The sequence below is a fragment of the Sinohyriopsis cumingii genome, chromosome 2, assembly GCF_028554795.1.
Source record: "Sinohyriopsis cumingii isolate HCF-2022 chromosome 2, ASM2855479v2, whole genome shotgun sequence".
Taxonomy (NCBI): domain Eukaryota; kingdom Metazoa; phylum Mollusca; class Bivalvia; order Unionida; family Unionidae; genus Sinohyriopsis; species Sinohyriopsis cumingii.
The window spans coordinates 114,060,705-114,084,656 of NC_142962.1; the positions used below are offsets into that span (position 1 = coordinate 114,060,705).

The window sequence follows — 23,952 nt, forward strand, 5'->3', positions numbered from 1 at the left end:
TTTTCTCTCTTTGACAAAATCTTCAGCTAAACAGGGGCAATAAGGTTAAAAAAAATGTGATTAGCTTTAATCTCCATATATATATATATATATATATATTGGGCCGTATTTTACTTTCTTCACAAAGTGCAAGGAGAAAAATGTGATGGAATACATGTGTATCTCTTCATGTCTCTTTTCCATAAAATTATGGAAAAAGCATTGTAGCATTAATGATGTAATTTCCCTATTTAAGTCAGGGTCGGCAATGTCATTCCACCTCTCCGTCAGACAGGGTGAGTATGCCATTAGTCTTGATCTGACAGATGTGTACTCCCATGTCCCTATCCACCCTATCTAGTTTCCACGTTTACTGCCACACCGTTACCAACTCACCATTCTTCCCTTTGTCCCTCATCAGTCCCTGGGCTTTCACTCACACTAGGGATTCCACTGTCTCCCTGTTCCAGGCATCTTCATCTACATAGACAGCATTGTACCTGGTCAGCATCTTAAAGAAACACATAGTAAGTTCTATCCTACTCCAAGGCGGTACGATCTTCCTTCTCTGCTAGATCATCCAGGTCTTTTCATGACCTGAGAAATTCAGACCTCCACACATCCCAGAATTACATTCATTTGGGACTTCTTAACCAACCAGAATCTGGCTCATGCCCTTGTGTTCATGCCCCTTTTAGTTCAAGACTTGGATTTCATCGGGAGAGATCTTGCAACTCCTCGGCTATTATACAGCAGCGGACTTGACCCCGCTTAGCCATCTTATCATGCGGGCTTTGCCAGCACATTGGCAACCCATTTTACATACTCTTAATCAAGCACTCATGACCACATCCACATCAGTTGGGCAGTCCAGGCTGGCTGACCATTGGAATCCTGCTGCAGAACCCTGGCAGAAAAGAACGTAAAGTACTGCTGCCAATGCACATGGTGGGAGTACTCACTTGTTGCTGGCCATCCCTACTGTTAGTGACACCTGGGGAAACATCTCTATGCATTTATATCTTAAAAAGGAAGGCTGTCATCAATACCTTTCATTTCTATAAAAATCTATCTTGGATGTGAAATGGTACTCAATCTATCTGACAACACTGGTGGTGACCTATATTCTCAAAACAGGGAGGTAACAAACCACTTGTCAAATATTCTGATTTGGCATGTTCTACATGGGTGCAACAATCTCCATAATCAATATACAATTCAGACACCTTTTGGTTGCATCTGTGGCCTCGCCGAGAATCAGTCCAGAAGGGGTCATGTCCTTCACATGGAATGTCCCCTCCATCAGTTGGTCGTCACTTGGATTTGAGCACATCAAGGGCATCTGATGATCGATTGCTTGGCGATGAGGTGGAATCAGCAGCTACCTAGCTTCATCTCCACGGTTCCAGACAAGGCAGCTTGGGCAGTGCAATGCACTGTCATCCACCTGGGAGTGGTTGTGGGCCTGTGCCACCTCTCCTGCAGTGCTACAAATATGGGGTCAGAATGGCAAGATGACTCCGACAGCCCCTCTTTGATGACACAAGCCCTGTATCACTGATCTAATTTTCCCAACAATAAAACACACAGGAAGATTCTGGCCAACCTGAATCAATGCTATCTTCATGCTAGGCTTTTACCAGGACAGTCTTGCGAGTCAGACAATTCAAACCTTCATTTGTGGCGAGAATCTCGAGTGTAAGCATCTCTATTGCCCATCTGTGTGACTCTGTCCCTCAACTGGCTGACTTTCTCTGGCTCTGTTCTTGGAGGAGAAACAGTCGGACCCCAATCATTACCAAAGGTTACCACTCTATGATATTGGCTAAATTCCTTTATCATGGCAATATGTTTGTGTGGCATATAGACCTATCAGATCTTTTTGACAATGTTGGTTTCCTTGACCAATATCCCTTTATTGTCTCCATAGGGATCGAATCAGTTTTTTTTATAACATGGTTAGATTCGAACCCCTTGAAACGTTTTGCCTAAACATTGCTAAAGTCATTATCATACAGACCATGTTTACTGATAGCTTTAGCTTCAAAATAAAGAGTAAGAGGGATGCATCCACTTTATGTTCACCAGAATTTTCTTCAGATCAGAGGTTTCAGTGGCTCTTGTGATACCATCAGGATTTGTAGCCCAGAACAGATTACCGTCTGTTGGTAGTCAACCCATGTCCATGCTTGCTCTCTTCCTTTGCCAGGTTGAGAAAAGCAGCCATGCAAGATTCTGTTTGCACTCTCAGGGATCTATGATATTGGACGCATTGACGTTGAGCATAATAAAGAGCTCTCAGATATGTTTGACAATTTTGATCTTCAGCAACCAAAATCCATAACATTGTTTCCAAAATGGAATTTGGCTTGGGTTTTAACTTAGCTCAACTCAAGCAAGTTTGAATCACTTGCTCATGCTTCGAAAAGTTTCTATCATACAAGACATGCTTCCTGATAGATTTAGCTTTTGCATTCAGAGTCAGTGAGCTACATGCTCTTTCAGTCAACCCAAACTACTTTCTGTTCATTTTGGATCATTCGATAGTCCTTCTTACACAACCAGGCCTAGTTGCCAAGAATCAGTTGCCGTCCGGTGGTAACCAACGAGTCATCATTCATCTTTTCCACAGACAAGTCTAGAGTGGCAGCCATGCAAGATCCTGTCTGCACCCTGTACTTATATGCACAGACAAGTCATGGCATGAGCAACATCTATTCTTGTAGCTTACTGCTCCGAAGTTTCAAGCAATGTCTGAGACAGAACACAGGATATTACACTTCACACTTTTTATCCCTTCTGAAGGGGTCATATGCTTGGTCTACTCTGGTGTCTCACTAAATCAGAGTTGCCTCATGTCTGCACCCTTAAGCACTACTTCGGACAGCGGTCTAGAGCGTTCACCATTACGGATTACTGTTGTCTCACCTCAGTCTGCATTGGTCCAAGTCTTGGGCTCGGCCAAAGTGTGTATGTGAGAAAGCTTGCCAGTAATTCTCGTGGGTCAGTGGTCTTCCAGGTTTTTCTTCCGGGTTCTTCCTCCACCATTTATACTGGTTGCCATGTATAGCCTATATTGTGGTGAAAAATTTCATTAAACCCTACAACAACAACAACAACACACAGACAAGTCATGGCATGCGCAAACATCACTTCCTTCTGGTCAAGACCGGAAAAACAAGGCATCACCCCTCCAGCTCTTGCTTCATGGTTGAAGTGGGTTATGTACTCAGCGTACTCTGATGAGATCTCTCAAGATCAGAGTCACCTCATGAGGATTACAGCTCATGAGATTAGAGCCATTTCTGCGAGCCTCGCTTTCGAATACACTGTTTCAATATGGGACATTATAGAAGCTGTTGGCTAGCATGCAGAGTCAACCTTCTTGAGTTTTTACCTCAGAGATTTAGCGTTGCAGAGATAAACATTGGATCTGGTAGCTCCGGTGGCAGCAGCACAGACAACCAACCAGACCCAAATAGACCAATTACCAGAGCCTATTTTCTTTGCTGGATTTGCCAGTGAAAATTTTGGTTGGTGAGATCTCAACTTCATCTTCTCAGCCATATATATGAGTCTCAGAACAAGGGATCATGGGTTGTGTTGCTAAGATCATTAGGAGAATGGGTTATCTTTCATATGGGGAATCCAGCCACTCATCTCCAGAAGGATATCTGAGTTGGGCCTGATGCTTAGCATCCCCTCCTCCTATTACTTATTCTCCTAACTTAGTGTGATTGGGGAATGTATTCAAAGGATATAGCAAATGTTTAATGTAAATTATGTTTCTCTGAGAATAATTACCCAATCACATTACATAAAACCACCCCACCATGTGAGCGTCAGCGTTAATAACTTGCTAAGCTAAAAACTGGTGACACCTGCTGGTATCACGGGGAGGTAGTGTGCAAGTGTTGCTGCCTTTTGTCTATCTAAAAATAGACAGGATAAGATGATTTTTGTATTTTAGTAGGGCTGGATTAGCGAGGTAGTGGGCTAATATTCCTGATTTAATGTGATTGGGTAGGTATTCTCGGAGAAACATAATTTACTTTAAAAATTTGCTTTTCATAAAAGCATATGGAAGGAAAAGTAAAATAATCCCTGCATAAATTAAAATACATGCAGGTAAATGTGGCTTTGTACTAATGCACATCAAAAACGTAGTAGAAAACGTTACAATAGCAAACTTCTCCACCCCTATAACTTAAATGGTTCTTTTCCAAAGTTGCATCAACTGACTCATGTACATCATAGTAATAAAAAGCTGACATGTATTACTGACATTTAAGAAAATAAAGAGAAAAAATAGTGTCAGAATTTAAATATTTTCATAATTCTGAGTATTAAGAACATGAATAACTTCAGTAACTTAATAGATAAAAGACCAGATGGGGAAATATATAGAAACTGACCATTTGTTTATATTTTACAAGGTAGTTAGTGGGGGCAGAAGTTGAGTGTTAAGAAAAAACTTATCTTAGGTTAAAGAAAAAATATGTCTTAGTTCACAAGAAAAACTTCCTTCCCACACAAGAAGATATTGGGAAAGTGAAGTGTCAGTAGATGTGTGCAGGATCGACTAATACAGCTTTTGAGGAAACAAATGTCCAGTAACAGTTTAATTTTATTTAGGAGCTTTAGTTATTGATATATCATGGCTTTGTTGACTTTGATATGACCCCTATTCTGTGTCTTGTTTTTCTTCATACCAATTTTTACTACTTTATACTATTTGAGATATATTGGCCTGATTTGATTACCGTATATACTCGCATATAAGCCAAATAATTTAGGAAAAAATAAAGGCCTGGAAAAAGGGGGGGCCGGTTTTATCCGCAGGCCAGTGTCTAAACTTATATGTTTTTATGTCTTTTTGTTGACTACTGTAATAGTTGTAAATCTTGGGACACGAAATAATAATTTTTTCCTTGTCCTAAGACATAGGCATGTGAAGAAAAAAAATTCTGTGACCCGACAATTATTAAACTGTTAAAAAGTAATATGATTAATTTTTTTATTATTTTGCATGTGTATATTTTCTGATTTGTCCAACACAAAGCTAAATAAAGGTAAATATAGACTAAATAATTCACGGGCCGGTTGAGTTTACCAGGGAGACCATGCTGAACTATAATATACAGTACTTACACAGTGCAAACAGCACATAGCGTCACTTAAATCCTTACTTATTCCCAAACATATTAGACACAGATTTTGCTTTATTCATTGTTTCGACCAAATTGCATTCTTTTAGACAACATTTCAGCCAGTCATTAATAGTCGTTTCATTTACGTTGAATTACGCGCTCATGAGTTACTCATTTTCAGTGATATAAGCGATCCTACAAATTGAGGTAATATTTTTAAAAAGGTATGCACGTTTAATTTTACAAGGCATTTGACCATCATAATTGACATGTTCACGAAGAGTGGAAATAATAAAGACTAAAATTATATAGATCAACTAAGATCAACATCAGTTAATTTTAGTTTTGTTTTAGCTGAACAATCATCATAACTTTCCACACAGTGGAAAGCTTGATGTTTCGGCATCTCCTATGTTGATAGTCGGCGAATTTGTCTTTCATTTTGCGACAGCAGTACAGGCCATCTAATCATTAAAACCCTGAAACTGGTTTGTGATAAGAGGGAATTTTGACCGGTAACTATACCGGTACATTTATGTGTAATTGCCTTTTATTCCATAATATTAGCACAATTACTGTAGTTTTGTAAAATGGGGTATAAGGCATACCTATGAACTTTTCAAAAGCAAAGTCGGGAGACTGAATAAAAGAAATAGAGATTGGGACCTAAAATCAGGAGTTTTTTTGTGGCATTTTTAAAGCCTTGTTTTCACTAAATATTGATTGATCTTCCTGGTCCAATATGCGTGAAATTTGTAAAAAGTCTCGCCGTTTCTCCCTGTAATATGCCCTGTTTTCTCCCAGGACGTGCCCTGTGTTCAAATTCTGGTCAGCTGTGGTCAAACTGCACAATAGCTAAAGATTAGTCTTAAATAAAGAGGCAAGAAAGCCAGCGAGACTAATTAAAAGTTAATTCTTATCTGTGCAACTATTTTGTGAAAACGATTGGCCCTCCGTCATAATTCAAAGAAACCATGTTCTACACTATTGTGTGGGGCTCTGAGTGGTCTAAAGTGCTCACCGTTATGGATCACTGCCATCTCACCTCTGTTTGCATGAGTTCAAGTCTCAGCCTCAGCTAATGTTGGTACGTGAGAAAGCCTGCCAGTAGCTTCTCGTGGGTCAGTGGTTCTTCCTGGGGTTTTCCAGGATTCTTCCTCCACCAATTATACTGACTGCCATGTATAGCCTATCTTGTGCTGAAAAATGGCGTTAAACCCTACAAAAACAACAACAACAACAACAAGAACACTATTGTGCATTACGCAAGCACCAGCAATTGATTGGAAAATAAAGGGTTCCCAATTTTGTTGAAGTAAAGGTACCAAAATAGCCAGCCTCATTGTACTGTACATGTGGCAGCTATTTTCCCCTCTTTGTATACCTGACCTTATTCCCTTATTGTCAACTCGTAAAGCATTTAGTATTGTTTATTTTAAAACCTGTATTCTGAATTAGTTTTTTGAGGACAAATTTGTTGTGCGGTATGTATTTTCATTCCTTCTTTTAATTTAACGATGGTAAGTAACATTGGTATATATGGTATAAAAATGCCAGGTGTTCACTCGTGTAAGTTTCTTTCATGGGAGTGGCGCTATAGCATATGGAGTTACAGCATTCGCAGTGATCATTCTTGGGATTGAAATTGTGGACGATTTTATTTTTATGGTTTATTTTATTGTTCTGGTTTATTTTTTTATTTTTTTGTTATTGTAGAGGTAAAAAATAATCATTAATTTACGTGAATAATGTTTAAACTTAACATTCTATTTAGTGAAGAAGCAAATTCTTTATAGTAAAGTAATTATTTCGTCACAACAATAATTCACAGGAGTTACAACAGAACATGTAGGACTTTCCTTGTTTAGAAGTGAAAATCGAAGACAATTAATAATCGGAAGTTCTCTGCAAAAATCAGAAGATATGAAATTGGGAGGTTGGCTTGGAGCAACCCTGAATATTGTGAGTTTTTTTTTCCTCCCGGCTTGAAAGTTGACAGGTATTTTGTAAGGTTGCTTACATCAAAGCAAACAATAACTCAGCTTTATGGTATTAGCATAATTGTTGCAGCATTATTTCTGAACCTTTATTATTATATTTTAGAAATATCATTAAAGTTTAGAGAGCAATGGTGCCCATGATTCAACTGTTCAGAGATTAATCAAACCTACAATGTACATGTGGTAGCACCATTATGTATATAAGTTCAGTAGTCTAATTGTGAGTGTTGAATCGAATCGTATTGTTTGTTCATTGTGTTGTCATACTGGGATTACATTTTAATGAGTTAGGTATTTACAATTTCAAAGCAAAGTGAAAATGTAATTACCAGTGCATTGATATAAAATGTCCAATGCAATAATGCATAAATAAACAATAATCGAGTCAAAAGGGAGAGGTAGTGTTACATCAACTCGCGATTGCAAAATTCTTGTCATCATTCGATCAAATTATATACAAATCTAAATTAGGAAGAAACAATAAGAAAACAGAAAATTAAATAAATTCCTTTATACCATTTCTTTTTAATAATCATGCATGCCAAGCTCGAGATAAGTATACATGTATTTTTTAAAGTATAAGTTTGCCTGAATAAATGCATTTAGAACTTACCTCGTGCATCTTGTGATGTCTCCTCAGAGTTGTAGGTCGGATTATACATGGGTCATGCACATTTTTTAGTGTTTTTAACTGTTCAGTTTGGGGGTCAGCTTATACGCGAATGGGCTTATACGCGAATTTATACAGTATATTTTTGTACTTGCAAATTAAATTGTGATCGAATGATATCCCTTTTATCAAGAGCCATCTGCCCATTTTGCTGTGTAAATGCAATGATGTCACAAGCAGTTTTCCAACAAATTAAATGAAGAATTTTCCTTCCCACAAGTAATGGTCATGCCTGTCACTTTTTTTAAACTTTGTCTAATTTACATCATTAATGTAAAATGTTCCTGTAATCAAAATTTTAGTCAGATTGTTTAAAGGAAGAGAATAAAGTTGATTCACCTTTTGTTACTTTTCTCATCCTAAACTTGTTTTTTATTAGGAGCTATTTAGTTAATTTAATTTGCTTATAATATCATGATTATCCCCACACATGTGATGGCATTGTTCTCCACAAGTTTAAATTTTTTTAAAATAATAATATTGAAATGCACTTCATTTGCCTGTCCATCCATTTTTCTGTTTTGTCAGTCATGTCTTATCTTTGACACTCGGTACAGGCCAATTGACACTGATATTTTAATTTGGTAATTTATAGCCCATTTCATTATTGGCAATGTTGACATTATTGTAAGACTGTAATTTAAATTCGTTTCTTGTCTTTAACAGGCAACAGAAAGCATACATCTGTAATTTCCGTGAACACTGGCTAACCATCAGGAAGCTTGGTTACCAGTGGTTTAATCTGAATTCCCTGCTGACTGGTCCAGAGCTGATCTCAGATACCTACTTGAATATGTTTCTCACACAATTACAAGAGGAAGGTGAGACATTTATTAAAAGTAGAAGGAAAGAGGAATAAATATGGGAAAAGCTTGACACATTGAGATCTACTTTATAACTGTTGGATATTGGACAGTGTCTAAACCTGCAAACTCAAGAAGGTAGACGTTTAGCTCACCTGGCCAAAATGTCTGCTGAGCTTATGGTATTGCCCAGCATCAGTTATTCTGTGTGTATTATTCATCATGCATCTGTTTGTCAACACTTGCTTATGAATACTCTATAGATCTATAGACTTCATTTCTGATCAGAATTGTTATGAGAGTTGACCTATTCAACCTTGGTCTTAGAGGTCAGCTGCCTATCTTTATATCCAATTTTCAGAGTGGCACAACCCTGTTTAAAAGCTGTCATCAGAATATGGGAGTACTTCTGGGCAGGATATTTTCAGTAAACTTATTCAGCATCAAACTTAAAAGCATAGTGAAGTGTTTTCATCCAGGAACTGACTGCTCATTTATATGTTGAGGACTTTTTTGATCTCTTATAGCTAAAAGGTTATGTATACTATTGAAGAACCATTGCAATTAGCTTAAACAGAGGTCACAAATGTGCAGAGAAAATGAATTCCAATTTTCGAAAAATAAAGCTATTTGCATGAACTTCTGCCTCTGCATTAAATTTATAATGACCTATATTTTCTCACAAGAATGACTTACAAAAATGGTACTAACAGCTGCCTCGCTTGGCACTCAGCATTAAGAGGTTAGTGTTAGGACTGGTCGGCTTGGCATCATGTCTGCAGCATGATGCCCCAGTGCTAGACGTCACTATAAAATGCCACACTGGAGACATCATAGCGATATGACTGAAACATTGTTAAAGTTATGTTCAAAATTCCAACTTGCACACACACACAAACACACACACACATACACATATTTACTCCTGTTGTGGAAGAGACCAAATTTAAGATATGTTTCCAGTGGTAGCAAACTTTCCTTCCACATATTAGATACCTCAGGAACAATGTTAGAAAACTTTGGCTGTAATACGAAACACAGATTGGAGAGTATACTTGGGACAATAAATTTTAAAGTAATAATTTTATACACTATGTTCTGGGACACAGTGTTTTTTTTTATAGTCATAAGCAGTGGGACACATTTTAAATAATTTGAAAATTACATGTCAGAAATGCACTCGAACTTTTATTGAAAATATTAAACTGTATATTTGCGATGAAACTCCTTAATCCACCAAAGCATCACTGCATCAACCCAACCCTTTTCTTGCATATTTTCAGTGCATTAATATTTTCTAGCTTCGTCATGCCATGATAATTGAAGGCAACACATCTCCTGCTGTGGAAACTGCATGGACTAAAATTAGATTTGTTATCATCACCAGTTGTGTAAATTCTAATACTTTTAACCCCATTCTAATTGACAGTCCATCCCGGAATGAAATCAGATTATACTGGAGTTTCATACATGTTAATGGTCATGTTGGTGAAATCATCTTCTCCGCTGACTTTCATGAATTCATGGAATGATTTTATTTTCTCCTCCAAATCTTCTGGGAAACACTGGGTCGTCAGTGTCCTTGCATGAAGCATTAGATTGTGTCACAAAAATGTTTAAGTTTTAATTTATATTCAGTGTGTATGTGTACACGTGCACACACACGTGAGAGAGTGAACACTTAAAAGAATCCAAAGTGAGCTTCTGGGGTTGGCTTGCTTTACAAAGAATAACCTTGATATTTGATATTCTGCTGGTGAGTTCACTTAATGAGTTTATAGCTCACTACTTGTTGTATTATTTACCACCGGGACTTATGTTTGTTTGCCATCATTAATCATAATTGATACAAATGAGCAGGCTAAATAATATACACCGCATTATCTTCCTTTAATAATACTTCTTGTAACCCATGCCATAGGTAATATTGTCATTTCCACTCAGTGAATGTATTTTCAAATAATGATTTTTATCTGTGAGATACTGTCATATAGTTAATCTGGTAATAATACAGTCTTGGTTATTTTGCACCTTACACCGTGTCATGTGTGAATGGTAGGTACCTTCAAGCAAATCAGTTGATATTGTTCTATCCCTCTTTCTCTCTGATTTGCGATTTTATTGGATCCAGTTTTCAATCTGATAACAAATTAAAACCTTTGACTACAACCAAACATAATTTGTTTCTCTATATTCAGTTCAATGTACAATGTGTCATGTGTTATCTGATAAAAGCAATACAGTATTGGTGCATATGCTACCTATGCAGAGTTTATGGACATATTTTTGCCTTTAATAAATTGCTCATGATAAACAAAAAAGGAGTAAATGATAACGATACAATGTTTCTTTCATTTTAATATCGAATAAATGTTTTATCTTTTTTATTGTAACATGCAGTGTTGTGTGTGCAAATTCAGCAAACATTTATTTTTGTTCCTTAAGTCTCTGGACATATGACTTAGGTGAAGAAAATAAAGGTTGATCATAATTTCTGAGACAGGAAAAAAACTGATTTATTTTATCATGTCCCAAGCTGTACAGTAATTATAGTAATCTCTCCATCTGTCCATCTTGTAATGGGTCTGTTCACTATGAAGCTGACCAATGCTAGACCTGTTTGTGACCAATCACACTCCACAACTGACCCATTAAGAAGCAAAGTTCAATCAACTCTGATTTCTCTAGGACCAGAATTCCATCACCACTTGTAAATTAATTGGAACACATTCCATACTGAGGTCCCCATGCATGATGCTGACCCTACTTCTATATATTTGTCAACACTCCGATTCTGGTTGGAGCACTCAGAAAAAACTACATATTGGTAATCCTACATTAAATTGATGCTGATATAGCTTCCAAAATGGCTGCCATGATGGCCATTCTCAAAACCTTATACGGTTACTTCTTCAGCAATGGCTTTTCACACAAAAAAACTGTTGTAGCCATATGTAGTAGATTCTTAGTGAAATGGTTTCATCTCACCTCAAACATGGCACCAAAATAACTATCTTTAAAATCTTTTTGTGAGTATTCCACTTCCATAAATGATGTTGTTGAAATAGGTTTTTCTAAACACATCTTGCACTATTTAATTGGTTCTGAATAAAAATGGTTATTATATGACAATCAACACATAGGTAATTTTGTGTAGGAATTTTGAAAACCAGACCTAATTGACATTGGGCTCAAGTCAGAGGTCAGTGCTTGCAATTTTTTAATTCACTGAGCTTATGAACATTTTGACTTTTACCTTTCAAACGAATTTTAATTAAACTTTGTATTTAGTAGCATTCCAGTGAACAAGTTGATGGTCAGTACTCTGGGTCAGGTCTTGACATAGGGTTTTAGCAGTGCTGACTTCTGTGCATGATAATATAAAAACAAGTATGAATATACTTTTATCAAACCCAGTCTGTGGATGTATCTGATAAATACTGTTGGAACAGCGCTCCAAAATGACTTGGGGGTGGGTAAATATTAGATGAAAATTAGCTATTAATTCTTGATATTATCTGAAACAAAGCTGTGACAGAGAATTTTGTCCAGCACATAAAGTTATGTTGTGAACTTATTTTAACACATACTTTTAAATATTTTTATTATCAAAAGACAGTGTTGATTTCAGCCTCAAATTAGATTCAGATTCAATTCATATAAATAAAAGTGATTCCTTTCGCTTCCTTAAATTTCCAGATCATATTATTGTTAGAAATATAAGTCCTACTAACTCCCAGATCTAGCCTTCCCAAAGATGAAAATTTGTGTTTTCTGTCTATATTCTGTTGCTAAAGGCAATAACTCTTGCTCTTTACCTCTCCTAGTTGGTGACGGTAACACACAAGTTTAAATTTTTTTCTGTAAACAGAATATATTGTTTATATTGCCTCCTGAAATCCATTGAAAATTTGTGCTACATTTCATCCCATTCTTTGAGGGTTGTGTTATTTTTGGATGTATTCAAGATTATTCAAGAGGTTGTGTACATTATTTTTTAAATTTTGACAATGATTATGTTAATTGTTTACACCTATGCAGACTTGTTTCTTTATTCTCAGACTGCATGGTTCTACATGGCTAGATTGTAATGGAACATATTGAAGCTCATGTTCACACACATTGTCTATTTTTTCGTCATTTAACAGGTGTGCCTGGCATTATTAATACATTGAACTATTCATTTCTTGTTTTACTTTCTTACTTTGTCATTTCAGAGTTAACTATGATGATGAAGTTTGCAAAATGCAAGAATTCAAAATAAGCAAGAATTATCATGACTCGTATCTCGCCTGGTTAAAGTGTACTTACATCATGTTGTTCAGAAATTACATGGTCAAAAGCTTTAAGAAAAAATACAAGAAATGGAGCAATATGGGAAGTCAAATGACCAAGAGTATTAATGTTTTTATCATTAACCTTATACTGAGTTTTTGGCCAGCCAGGTGACAGGCACCATTGGGGCCACTCCATGAACGATGATACGGTGAACATTACCTACTGGTATCATTACATCTGTGGAAATGGAGAAGCTGTGACGTCTTCACCATCTGCATGGTCTCTTCAGTTACAGGTGTGTCAGGTCGTATAGCTTGCAATGACAGAGTTGATTAGTTCTGGCCAGGTTTACCCATCCTTCTTCTGTCTTCTGTTTTAGTAGAGAATTTTGACACTTTGAGGGAGTTTCCACCCAATTCTAGATATCCCAGGTGTTGCAAGTTCTGCTGTATGCTTGACCATGATCTTCGGGCATGTAACTCTGGTAGCCTGGAGTTTATAAATGACTTCAGTGAGCCAGGTCATCAAGCCACACCACAGTTTTAATGTTGTATTGGCTGCTGACAATACCGTCCAACTGTCTAGTTTCTCTAGACATACTGTAGATACACCTGTTTTGATGCTGTCTTTGCTGGCGACTGTACCGTCCCATCATCCTGCTTTCAATCCATATCATTCAGTGACCTTATGACTTCTTTTACACATTGTCCTATGCCTTGTCTAGTTGAGCCATGGAATATTAATTCTGCAGTGTTCTTGTTGATATATCTGTCCATCTGTCTAACATTGCCATGACTCCAGCACCATAGCTACCTACACTGCCACTGTTTGCATGACACTAGTACTGGTTTCTTTTTTTTCTTCAACAGGTTGTCCATACTGATTTGGCTACATCCTGCAGATATGGCTAGCCAGTTACTCATGGCTAATCTTCTTGGACGGTACCATGACAGCCTTAAAGATAATGGCCATGTCTATGTCTTTGCTTCCAGGCCAGGAATGTATTTTCTGGATATCGATCTTGATTTCAGCCAGGAGAACCTGCACACTGAATATGGGGATAAATCTGATGACAGTTTATGGTCAGACTTCAACACGGAGTGGACTGAGTATAGCTGTAATACAGCAGTAGAGGAATGTATTGGCTGTTACCAAACTTAGAATGTCTGTCAACCCCTCACCCACCACTCACACATTGACATGCAGGGTCAAGACCTTAATCAATTTTAATGATGAGGAAGTCAGCCCTTTCTTCCATCATCTCCTGCAGTCGCAGAAAAATCGAGGAAGTTGCTGGAATCTATCTGCCAAAATAGTGACCTTAGCAATTCCAAAATTTTGTTTTAGATAATCAGCTGTCAGCGTCCTTTGCAGTTAATACTGGTATAAAACCCATTCCAACACAGATCTCCTAGCATTAGACAAGAACTATGCTGTGGTCAATCCAACTTTGCCTGCTTACTATATAGTAGATAAAAGTATTCTGCACATCATTTTGAAGCTTGTTCACAGTATAGTGGCAATGTCTTCATTGTTGGACTTATTTTCAGACAAGGCTGGTGAATGCTTCGACAGCTTCCACTAACCTTCATCTTTTACAATCGGACACATGTTATGCTTAACCACCCTCAAGCCACATCCCAACCTGACCCTGTGAACCTTTCCCTTCGATTCACCTGTGCTGTTCAGTGACAAGAAAGAGGAAGTGCAGAGGCAGGTAGGTCATGAACTGCCCCTCCATCTCTCTGCACAGCAACCATCACTGTATTATGTCTGACTCACTGTCAGTAACGTGATGACCGGAGACCACAGGATGCAGGATCATTTCCTGCTCAACCCGAAACCCAGCCAATCTGCCAATCAATTACGGAGGACATTTTATCGAGAAAACATGAAACAATGTTTTTCACCCCCCACACTTCCAGTTTCATTCACTCACTTGTATCAGCAGGTCTAACTCACTCACCCTGTTTACCAGGTGGAATCTTTCATGTGTTCTGACTTGGCAGAATTCAGACTAATTGTGGAATTTGGCTAAGACCTCACAAAAGCTTTGCCATATAGCATTCACTTCAGGATAAAGAGTCAGTGAATTACATGCCCTCTCATTTGACACAGCCTATCTTCAGTTTCAGTCAGGTAGCCCAGTGTTCCTTATGATGCAACCGGGTTTAGTCACCATGAATTGGTTTTTGCCATTGGACAATAAAAATGTCATTATATGACCTCTCTCTTGTATTAACAACCCATGAGACTTTCAGACAAGACCCAGTTGCTGTGCTCAGAGTTTATTTAAAGCAGACTGAGCCCTTTCTTCCATTAAACCTAGGAAAGAGGACATAACTACTCAAGCCCTCTCATTATGGTTGAAATGGGTCATATGCATGACATACTCTCACATTTCATGAGAACAGAGTTGCCTTATGAAGATCTCTGCTGATCAGAACATTTTTGCCTATGACTCTTCTTGTCTTTCAAAGATATCGGCTAGGCCATCGGTTGGCAAGCACAGTCAACTTTCTTGAGTTTTATCTATGAGACTTGACCTCCACAGCAACACACTCTGTATCCGCTACACCCTGTCTCAGTTGCACAAGAGGCTACAAGACCCATATGACATCATATGAATCTCCAGATTTGGCTTCCTGCACAGCTTTTGCTGGATTTGCCTAGAATTGTATATGGTAAGAACATCTCATTATTTCTTCTTAATCCCAGATGTAACCTTGTCACCTTCAGTTGTGTTGCTTTCAAGTTAAGAGAGTGGGTTAACCTTCAGATGGAGAATCCAGTCTTTTTCCCTTAAAGGTTAACTGAGGTATAGGTAGGATGCTAAACATTCCCTCTGCCTATTACCTGTTCTCCTAACATTAATGTGATTGGGGAACTTATTCAAAGGAAAAAGCAAATGTTTCACTAAATTATGTTTTTCTGCAATACATACTTGATCACATTAATATCCTCCCTGTAATGCGAACTTCCCATTACACAATATTCAGGGATGTTAAAACTAGTGTCACCTGTTGTTTGCAAGGGGAGGTAATGGACAGGTGTTATTGCCATTTGTCTCTATAATATAGACTGAAAAGGAATAATATTTGTCTTTGGGAGGGCTGGATTCAGGAGATAGTAAGGCTTATATTCTTAACATTAATGTGATAGGAGAACATATTCTAAGAGAAACATTAATACCAACTGTACTGGCTGCCATATATAGCCTAACATGTACTTAAAAATGGTGTTGAACTCACAACAACAACAAATTTCTCGGCCTCTATCACACACATAAACACATAAATGGACACCAGTAAAATATTTGCATTAAGCAACTTCCGGAAATGGTGGCATGATTTATATATTTCATGCACTGGCCAAGTTGTGAATTAAAATCAAAAGTTGGATATAACTGCATGTCACAGCACTAGTCTTCATTGTAAGATTTATATGTGCAGATCAAAGAGAAACTTGGCCATTCATGTCACATTTTTAATTAGAGTGCATGTTTGCATTACTTTGTTGAAGTAAAGAAGCTTTTAAATAATTACAGAAATTAATTTTTACTATTAAAGATTAACACTGTCATAAAATAGCAATTTTTTTTAAAAGGTAGTCCTGCCATAAATTCCAGTTAAGATTACATTCTCAGGCACATTTTGACAGCATTAATGATGTAAAGCCATCATTTTAAAGCACAGCATTTTAACACAAAATGCTTTTTGCAGTTATTTTTAAGCTGCTAATTCAAACATTTTGGTCAATGATAGTTTCACTTGTTAATCAGAAATATGTGACAAGATAAGGCATGATTAATGCAATAGTAATAATCTTGACTCACTTAAGGGAAATAAAATGAAACTTATTTCCATGCATCATACATTTTTAGATTGCTTTAAAAAACAAACATGAGAGAAACAAGGTTTGATGTCTTGAACCACTGCTCTCATATTTACTGTATATACTCATTTACACATTGAGTCAAACTGCAGACAATAGAGATCCTGATTTGCCATAGCATAATGTGCCAGTAGATCAGGCTTTATTTTGTTCTACTGATTACTCTACAAACTGCACAGACCCATATCTGCTGGTGCATTATGCGATGGCACATCTGTATCAATGCAGTTTGCAGTTGGAGTTGACTTATATGTGAGGATACATGGTACCTTTAAAGTGCATGACAATTTTACCATTATGCCATTGCTTTTTTACTCAGTTGTTGGCAATTTACTGTATATATATTGCCTGGGCCCTATTAACTCCACTAGAATAATAAATATCCTCACAGTATCGTGTTTTGGCGCCCTTAAGAACATTTCATGGAATAATTCATAAACAATGTAAGTTTTATTAAAAGTTCATTTACACTTTGAATCATCGTTATACCTGTACCAACATTCAAAATTTAAAACTGTTTATGACTGCAAACATTTGTTCAGTGACAGTTTATTTATGAGTACCACATATTGCTTTTCTTGTTTATAACGTCATCTGTTTCAGAGCGGTTGATCACAGCGCCACTCGTGGCAATCGTATAGTTGAGAAAAGAAATGTATGATCACAGGAAATGGTAACAAGGGCGAATATAACAATAAATAGTCTTAATATGTGTGAATATTTTCTTCATCTATGTATGTTTTTGTTAAGGCTTCTTGGTCATAACAACGATGCAGCTTTCTATCATTCTGAAAATCATGCAAACGTCATGTGATGCATTTATGATAGGCTTAGAAATGTTTAAATGCTGTTTTGTTTCCAAAATTACGTAAATGTCAATGTACCAAAATATAAATAAATATCTTTTGAAAAAAATTATGTTGATTTCAGTACCTTTGATTAATGTTTTCCTTTATTCAATGCTGGAAATAAGGAAAGAATGATAAAAGATAATGTTCTTAAATTCAACAGCGAAATGGATCATTATTTCATTTTTTTGGCTTGAATGGGGAAAACAAAATGCGAAGTAGACAGAGATAAAAAGTCACCTGATTTTATTCATTAGACAGTCAACAACAAACAAGTTGCATCATTGACATTATCAAAAAAATCAAGGTATTTTGAATGGGTATAAAAGTGTATTAGGCAGTTTGATGTCTTTTTGGTTATTGTAATGCATTATGTGTATATTTACTGGATCTAGACAAGCTGGAAGCATTTTCTGTACTTGTAGCACACTTGTAGCAAAGCGTGACATATCTGTCAAGTAAACGTCTGAAAATTGCATCATCAGTTCCATGTTATCATATGATATCAACAGAATAAAATGGCCGCTCTGAAACACATGATGCTCTGAAACTGATGTCAAGATGATATATCCAAATATTCAAATCCTTTTTCTAAAAATTAAAAATAAAATTGCTTTTCTGCACAACATTGTATTAAATATGGACAACAGGTATACAGTATAATCACTGTCATTAATAAATATTTGTTTGAATATTTCTGGAATCAGTTTTACTTCTCCATGTCATACTGTAGATCTGAAGATGAAATGGATATATAAAGACAATGCTTTGATGTTATGTATTGAAATATTTCATCAGATGGAAACAAATTAAATAAAATTAGGATAATAAATATTAATGGAGGGCAGACATGATTTTTCTCCATTTTAAAGTGGAATTCTGCTTTTCTCCTGACTTGAATCAGATCTTTCTTGGCATAGTCCGTTTTTTATATCATCTCCGATCTGTTTTTTTTAATTAAAAAAACGGTCTGTCCACTCCCATTCTGCAATAACCCTTGTAAATTATTCATTCCATATATTAGTTAGCGCATGACTCTCATAAAGAGTATTCTGATTGGTCAAAACTTTTCTAATTATATTGGTAGTTTTTGATTTCAGAATGCTGAATTCTGCCAGAATTTGAGTTTTTGATGAACACATGTCTATTTAGGAACAAACTTAAATGTTCATGTCATGGCATTTTATCATAGAATGTGTACATATAGTGGACAGTTGGTAATTATGGCATAATTATTTCAAGTATTCTTACAAACATATTAGGGGCCCCGAGTGGTCTTAAGCATTCTCCGTTACGGATCACTGCCATCTCACCTCTGTCTGCGTGGGTTTGAGTCTCGGATTCAGCCAATGTGGGTATGGGAGAAAGCTTGCTCTCGTGGGTCGGTGGTTCTTTCCGGGGTTTTCCTGGGTTCTTCCTCCACCATTAATACTGACCGCCATGTATAGCCTATCGTGTGCTGAAGAATGGCGTTAAATCCTACAACAACAACAACAACAACAAACATATTAATTTATTACTAAGTTGGGGGTCAGACATTGATCTTATGCAGCCTTGTCCTTTAGTAAGCTGGAGTTTCTCAACAAGATGAGAGATGGTTTCAGTACTCAGCAGTTAAAAAGAATACAAGGAAAATCTTATCATGGGTTCAGAGAAATCCTTCTCAGCCATTAAACCATTAGGGATTCTTCTGTTAAAAAGTAAGGCAATAATCCATCAGTACATTCTAGGGATTCTTCTATTAGAAAGTAAGGCAATAATCCAGTGATAATGATGGCTCTTATTGAGAATCAGAGGTTTGGTGCTAGGATTTAACATTTCCTGAGGATTAAGATGCTTGACCTAAAAAAAAACGACTCTGGAAATTCACAAGTAATGCAGCGTTTACTCTGTGCTGAAAACTAAAGGACTGATGCACACCAAAATAGGTATTTAAGTTGGAGAAAACATATTTCTTGTAAAAACCACACACAAGTTAAAATTATTATTAGAGAATTAATCCGAAAAACTTGAGCACATAAAAATTCTTGAATATTCTTAAGCAAATTCGATATGCTGGACTTAACTGAGTGTGACAAGTTTCAGTGATTGGGCCAGTGCACTATTATATTTGCATACCATCCCATTTATTTGCATCCCCCTTGTGATTTTAACATTGGAAAGCATCAAGGACAAAAAATGATCAAACATCAAACAACTTGGAGTATTTCCCCATATACAATAAATGGAAATCTTGATACCATGACTGAAGCTCAGTTAAGTGGATAAACCATGCCATTGTTACCAATTACAACAAGATGCCTAAGTGGGCTTGCCATTACTCACCTCGTTAGTTGATACATGTCAGCTTGTAAATGCAAATTCTCACTCATAATGACACTAGATGGGGAAAGAAAAACTTAGAGCATATAGTGGTTACATTGTCTATTATGTTGGTGTCATTTATCTTCTTTCCTAGAGCATACATATATACTGTTATTATGTTTCAAAGGGGATTGGTATTTTTGGAATGTTATAATATTACATACAAATTCATTCTTTAGTTTTCAAAATGTTTGTATTCATGTCCATGTTGATGATGTTGGACATACATGTAGTAAATAAATTTACCTTCTGCTGAAAGTGCCAAAATACATATACATGCACCAAAATTGTCAATTATCATCTGAGTTGTTAAAAATATTTTTTCATGATGTGCAGATGTTTTAAAGAATATCAGATGTGTCACTCTGAGCTTGTAAGTACAGTCAAAGCACCATGATGGCCTCATATACCTCCCTACTGATTTTAAAAAAAAAGGCATCAAGGATATAAAAAATACACAATTTTAAGTTAATAATTTCATTCACTGATTTATAATTTCTGCCTGATTGTTGCCAGGGGGTCTCAAACACTGTCAACTCATTGGCGTTCATATCAAAAGAGTTTCTTTAGCAACATGGTTGCCATATTTGCTTGGGACAGTCTGTTTTCAAGCAACATATGTGATGTAGCTAACTGTCTTTTTAAAGTTTCAATAATTTTTCAGAGCTATTGGATATACATATCTTTGAGCACATCTATACAAGAGTTCCTCCTATTTACTTGTTCAGTTTGTTTTAGAAGTATTAAAACTACAAATTACAAATACTGGATGCAGACGACCCAGATTTTACTTAAGTAGACTATTGCAGACACCAGAAATGAACAGAGAGCAATCTATTTGCTTGCTTACATCGGGAGCTTCCATTTACGCTGAAATGCCAATAATTTGACAGTGTTAGGAACCCTTTGGCAACAATCAGGTAAGAAATTATAAATCAGTGAATGAAATTATTAACTTAAAATTGTGTATTTTTTATATCCTTGATGCCTTTTTTTTTAAAATCAGTAGGGAGGTATATGAGGCCATCATGGTGCTTTGACTGTACTTACAAGCTCAGAGTGACACATCTGATATTCTTTAAAACATCTGCACATCATGAAAAAATATTTTTAACAACTCAGATGATAATTGACAATTTTGGTGCATGTATATGTATTTTGGCACTTTCAGCAGAAGGTAAATTTATTTACTACATGTATGTCCAACATCATCAACATGGACATGAATACAAACATTTTGAAAACTAAAGAATGAATTTGTACGTAATATTTCTCTGTTATAACATTCCAAAAATCCCAATCCCCTTTGAAACATAATAACAGTATATATGTATGCTCTAGGAAAGAAGATAAATGACACCAACATAATAGACAATGTAACCACTATACGCTCTAAGTTTTTCTTTCCCCATCTAGTGTCACTATGAGTGAGAATTTGCATTTACAAGCTGACATGTATCAACTAACGAGGTGAGTAATGGCAAGCCCACTTAGGCATCTTGTTGTAATTGGTAACAATGGCATGGTTTATCCACTTAACTGAGCTTCAGTCATGGTATCAAGATTTCCATTTATTGTATATGGGTAAATACTCCAAGTTGTTTGATGTTTGAAAGTAGCCATGTTAGCTCTGGTTTTTATTTAATGATTCATAACCAGAATATCCCATGGTCAGATCCTGTCTTAACCAGGCCATGAGTCATTGTGATTTGTCTCAGGACAGGACACATAATCATGCCAATTGCAGCAGTATTATATATCCTGTCACGTGATGATGTATTATTAAACACCTGTCAGCCAATACATTTAACATTCTTGGCGGCATTTACAGAGCTGTGGAAAATTTCACAAATTCAGAGATTTAAACAATTTGTTCCAACAAATGCCTAAAGTGCAAAAAAATTTGGAATATTTCGCCTTCCATTGTATATGTCATATGGTTATACTTAAACTTTAAATTTGATTAATACCATAAGCATCCATGTTCCAGCTTTAAACTATTTAAGGCATCAGATGAACCCAAAAGATGTGTGTTCTTATCATCATATTTTTTAGTCATCAATCGTAGTACAGTTTTAATACACCATGATGCCAGGTTTGATTTCTTGCTTCAGTGTGCATGGATAAGTGATTGCCAGTTCAGCAATAATGATCTTTGGTGAGTGTGCAGTGCATTTGACTTCAAGGCTCACACAGTCCTGGAGAGTTGGTAATTCCAGTTTGTATGCAATCAACATACATTAAGTAATTTCACTTTGCAATTCTTGTTAAGGGTTAAGGGTTAAGGATGATTATTCTCATTCTGCAGATACTGTACCCAGTATTTGTTGTAGGAAGAAAGCAGCAGGGGCCACAACATTGACCTGTTTAATTCTTTGCTGAAATCCCCTTTTATTATTGCAGGTTACTCCATTTTTGTGGTAAATGGGGAGCTGCCAGAATGTGAAGCAGATGAGGTACTGAAGATTCTGCCAGCCGTGCAGCCAATCAAACCTCGCCTTATCACAGAGAAAGCTGCAAATAAGATTGAAGGAACAGAGGAAGGGGATGAGGATTACCAGCTAGCACTTGCTGAGAGTAAACACCTGGTTGAGAATGATGACAGAGCTCTTCAAAAAGCCTTACAAATGAGTATGGAAGGTGGGTTGCACCTTTGGTCTTTTCAGTTTTTTAAATTAAGTTAAAATCACTTGGAAGATAGAAAAGCAGGGCTACAATTCTACACAGCCTGTGCTGCATTTCAAAGTATGAAAGTCCACCACCAGGCATTTAGAGTTCTAAGAAGCAGAGACTCAACTTCTAGAGTTCTGTAGGTGATACAACTCTGCCTCTTAAGTATTTTTTAATTTCTGTTTTTTATGCTAAATTGCATACAACTCAGTATCAGAAGCATCCCATTTAGGACATGAAATTGTTGTTTACAAATATCTTGTACGTAAACATGCACATTTGTCCGTGTGTCCTGGCTGCCAAACAAGAAGTCGCAAGTTCAAAACTCTTGGTGGCTTTCCAAAATTTTTTCCTTTTTTGTATTTATGTTCAAACTTTAATTTAAGCTAGCTCATCCCAATTTGTAAAATTTGTTTCTTACTTTATTTTTATTCCGTCCTAGGATGGGCAATTAACCTAGTGTTTTAGATAAAGAGTATATGGGCTCATTTTGTACTCCCCTATAATGGAGTTTCTGGCAACACTGACCAGATTTTCTCAAAGAAAACAACTGCCTTTCTTGAACTGCTCTCAGCAAACCACCTGTCCATAACACTCTGTGAATTACAGATCCATGGAGGTAAAATAATGTAATTAATCCGACCTTATGACCTTCACTGCAGATTGTACAGTGTTCACAGTAATCAGCTTTGAAAACCTCATGACCTGCACTGCAGATTGTACTATGTTCACAATAATCACCTTTGAAATGGCACCTGCAATTTATGAGCTTCCCATGACAATTGAACAAAGAGAGTGATGTGATCAATATCCAATAATACTTGCTGTCTGCAAACCACAAATGGGGCCCTATGTGGCTTAGTGGTCTAAAGCACTTACCATTACTGATTACTGCCATCTCATCTATGTCCATCTGGGTTTAAATCTTGGGGTTTGCCAGGTTGGGTATGTGAGAAAAGTTGCCAGTAGCTTCCTGTAGGTCAGTGGCTCTTACCAGGGTTTTCCTGGGTTCTTCTTCAATCTGTTATACTGGCTGCCATGTGTAGCCTATCGTGTGTTGAAAAATGACATTAAACCCACAACAAATCTCAACTAACACTGTGTCATTGTCAAACTATCTGCAGTATGAAGATATTGCAAAAAAGCATTATTTATCTAGCTCTAGTAGACCTCCCAACCCTGATGATTTTGCCATGAATTTCATGAATCTCAGTAGCGATTCACGGATTCATACTGCATGCAAAAAATTGCAAATTTCCACATTTTTAATCAGCTTAAATTAGGAATAAAATAACT

General features: G+C 36.6%; 1 protein-coding gene across 2 annotated transcripts in view; it reads left to right on the top strand.

The window, feature by feature from the left end:
• Positions 1-23,952, top strand: part of LOC149805633 (ataxin-3-like) — a 47,404-nt gene that overhangs the window by 9,421 nt on the left and 14,031 nt on the right. For both annotated transcript variants that reach the window (XM_089950272.1, XM_089950273.1), the window contains exons 4-5: positions 8,466-8,620; positions 22,390-22,626. In XM_089950272.1, coding sequence (XP_089806398.1) covers positions 8,466-8,620; positions 22,390-22,626 — 392 coding nt within the window. The remainder of the gene's footprint in view (positions 1-8,465; positions 8,621-22,389; positions 22,627-23,952) is intronic.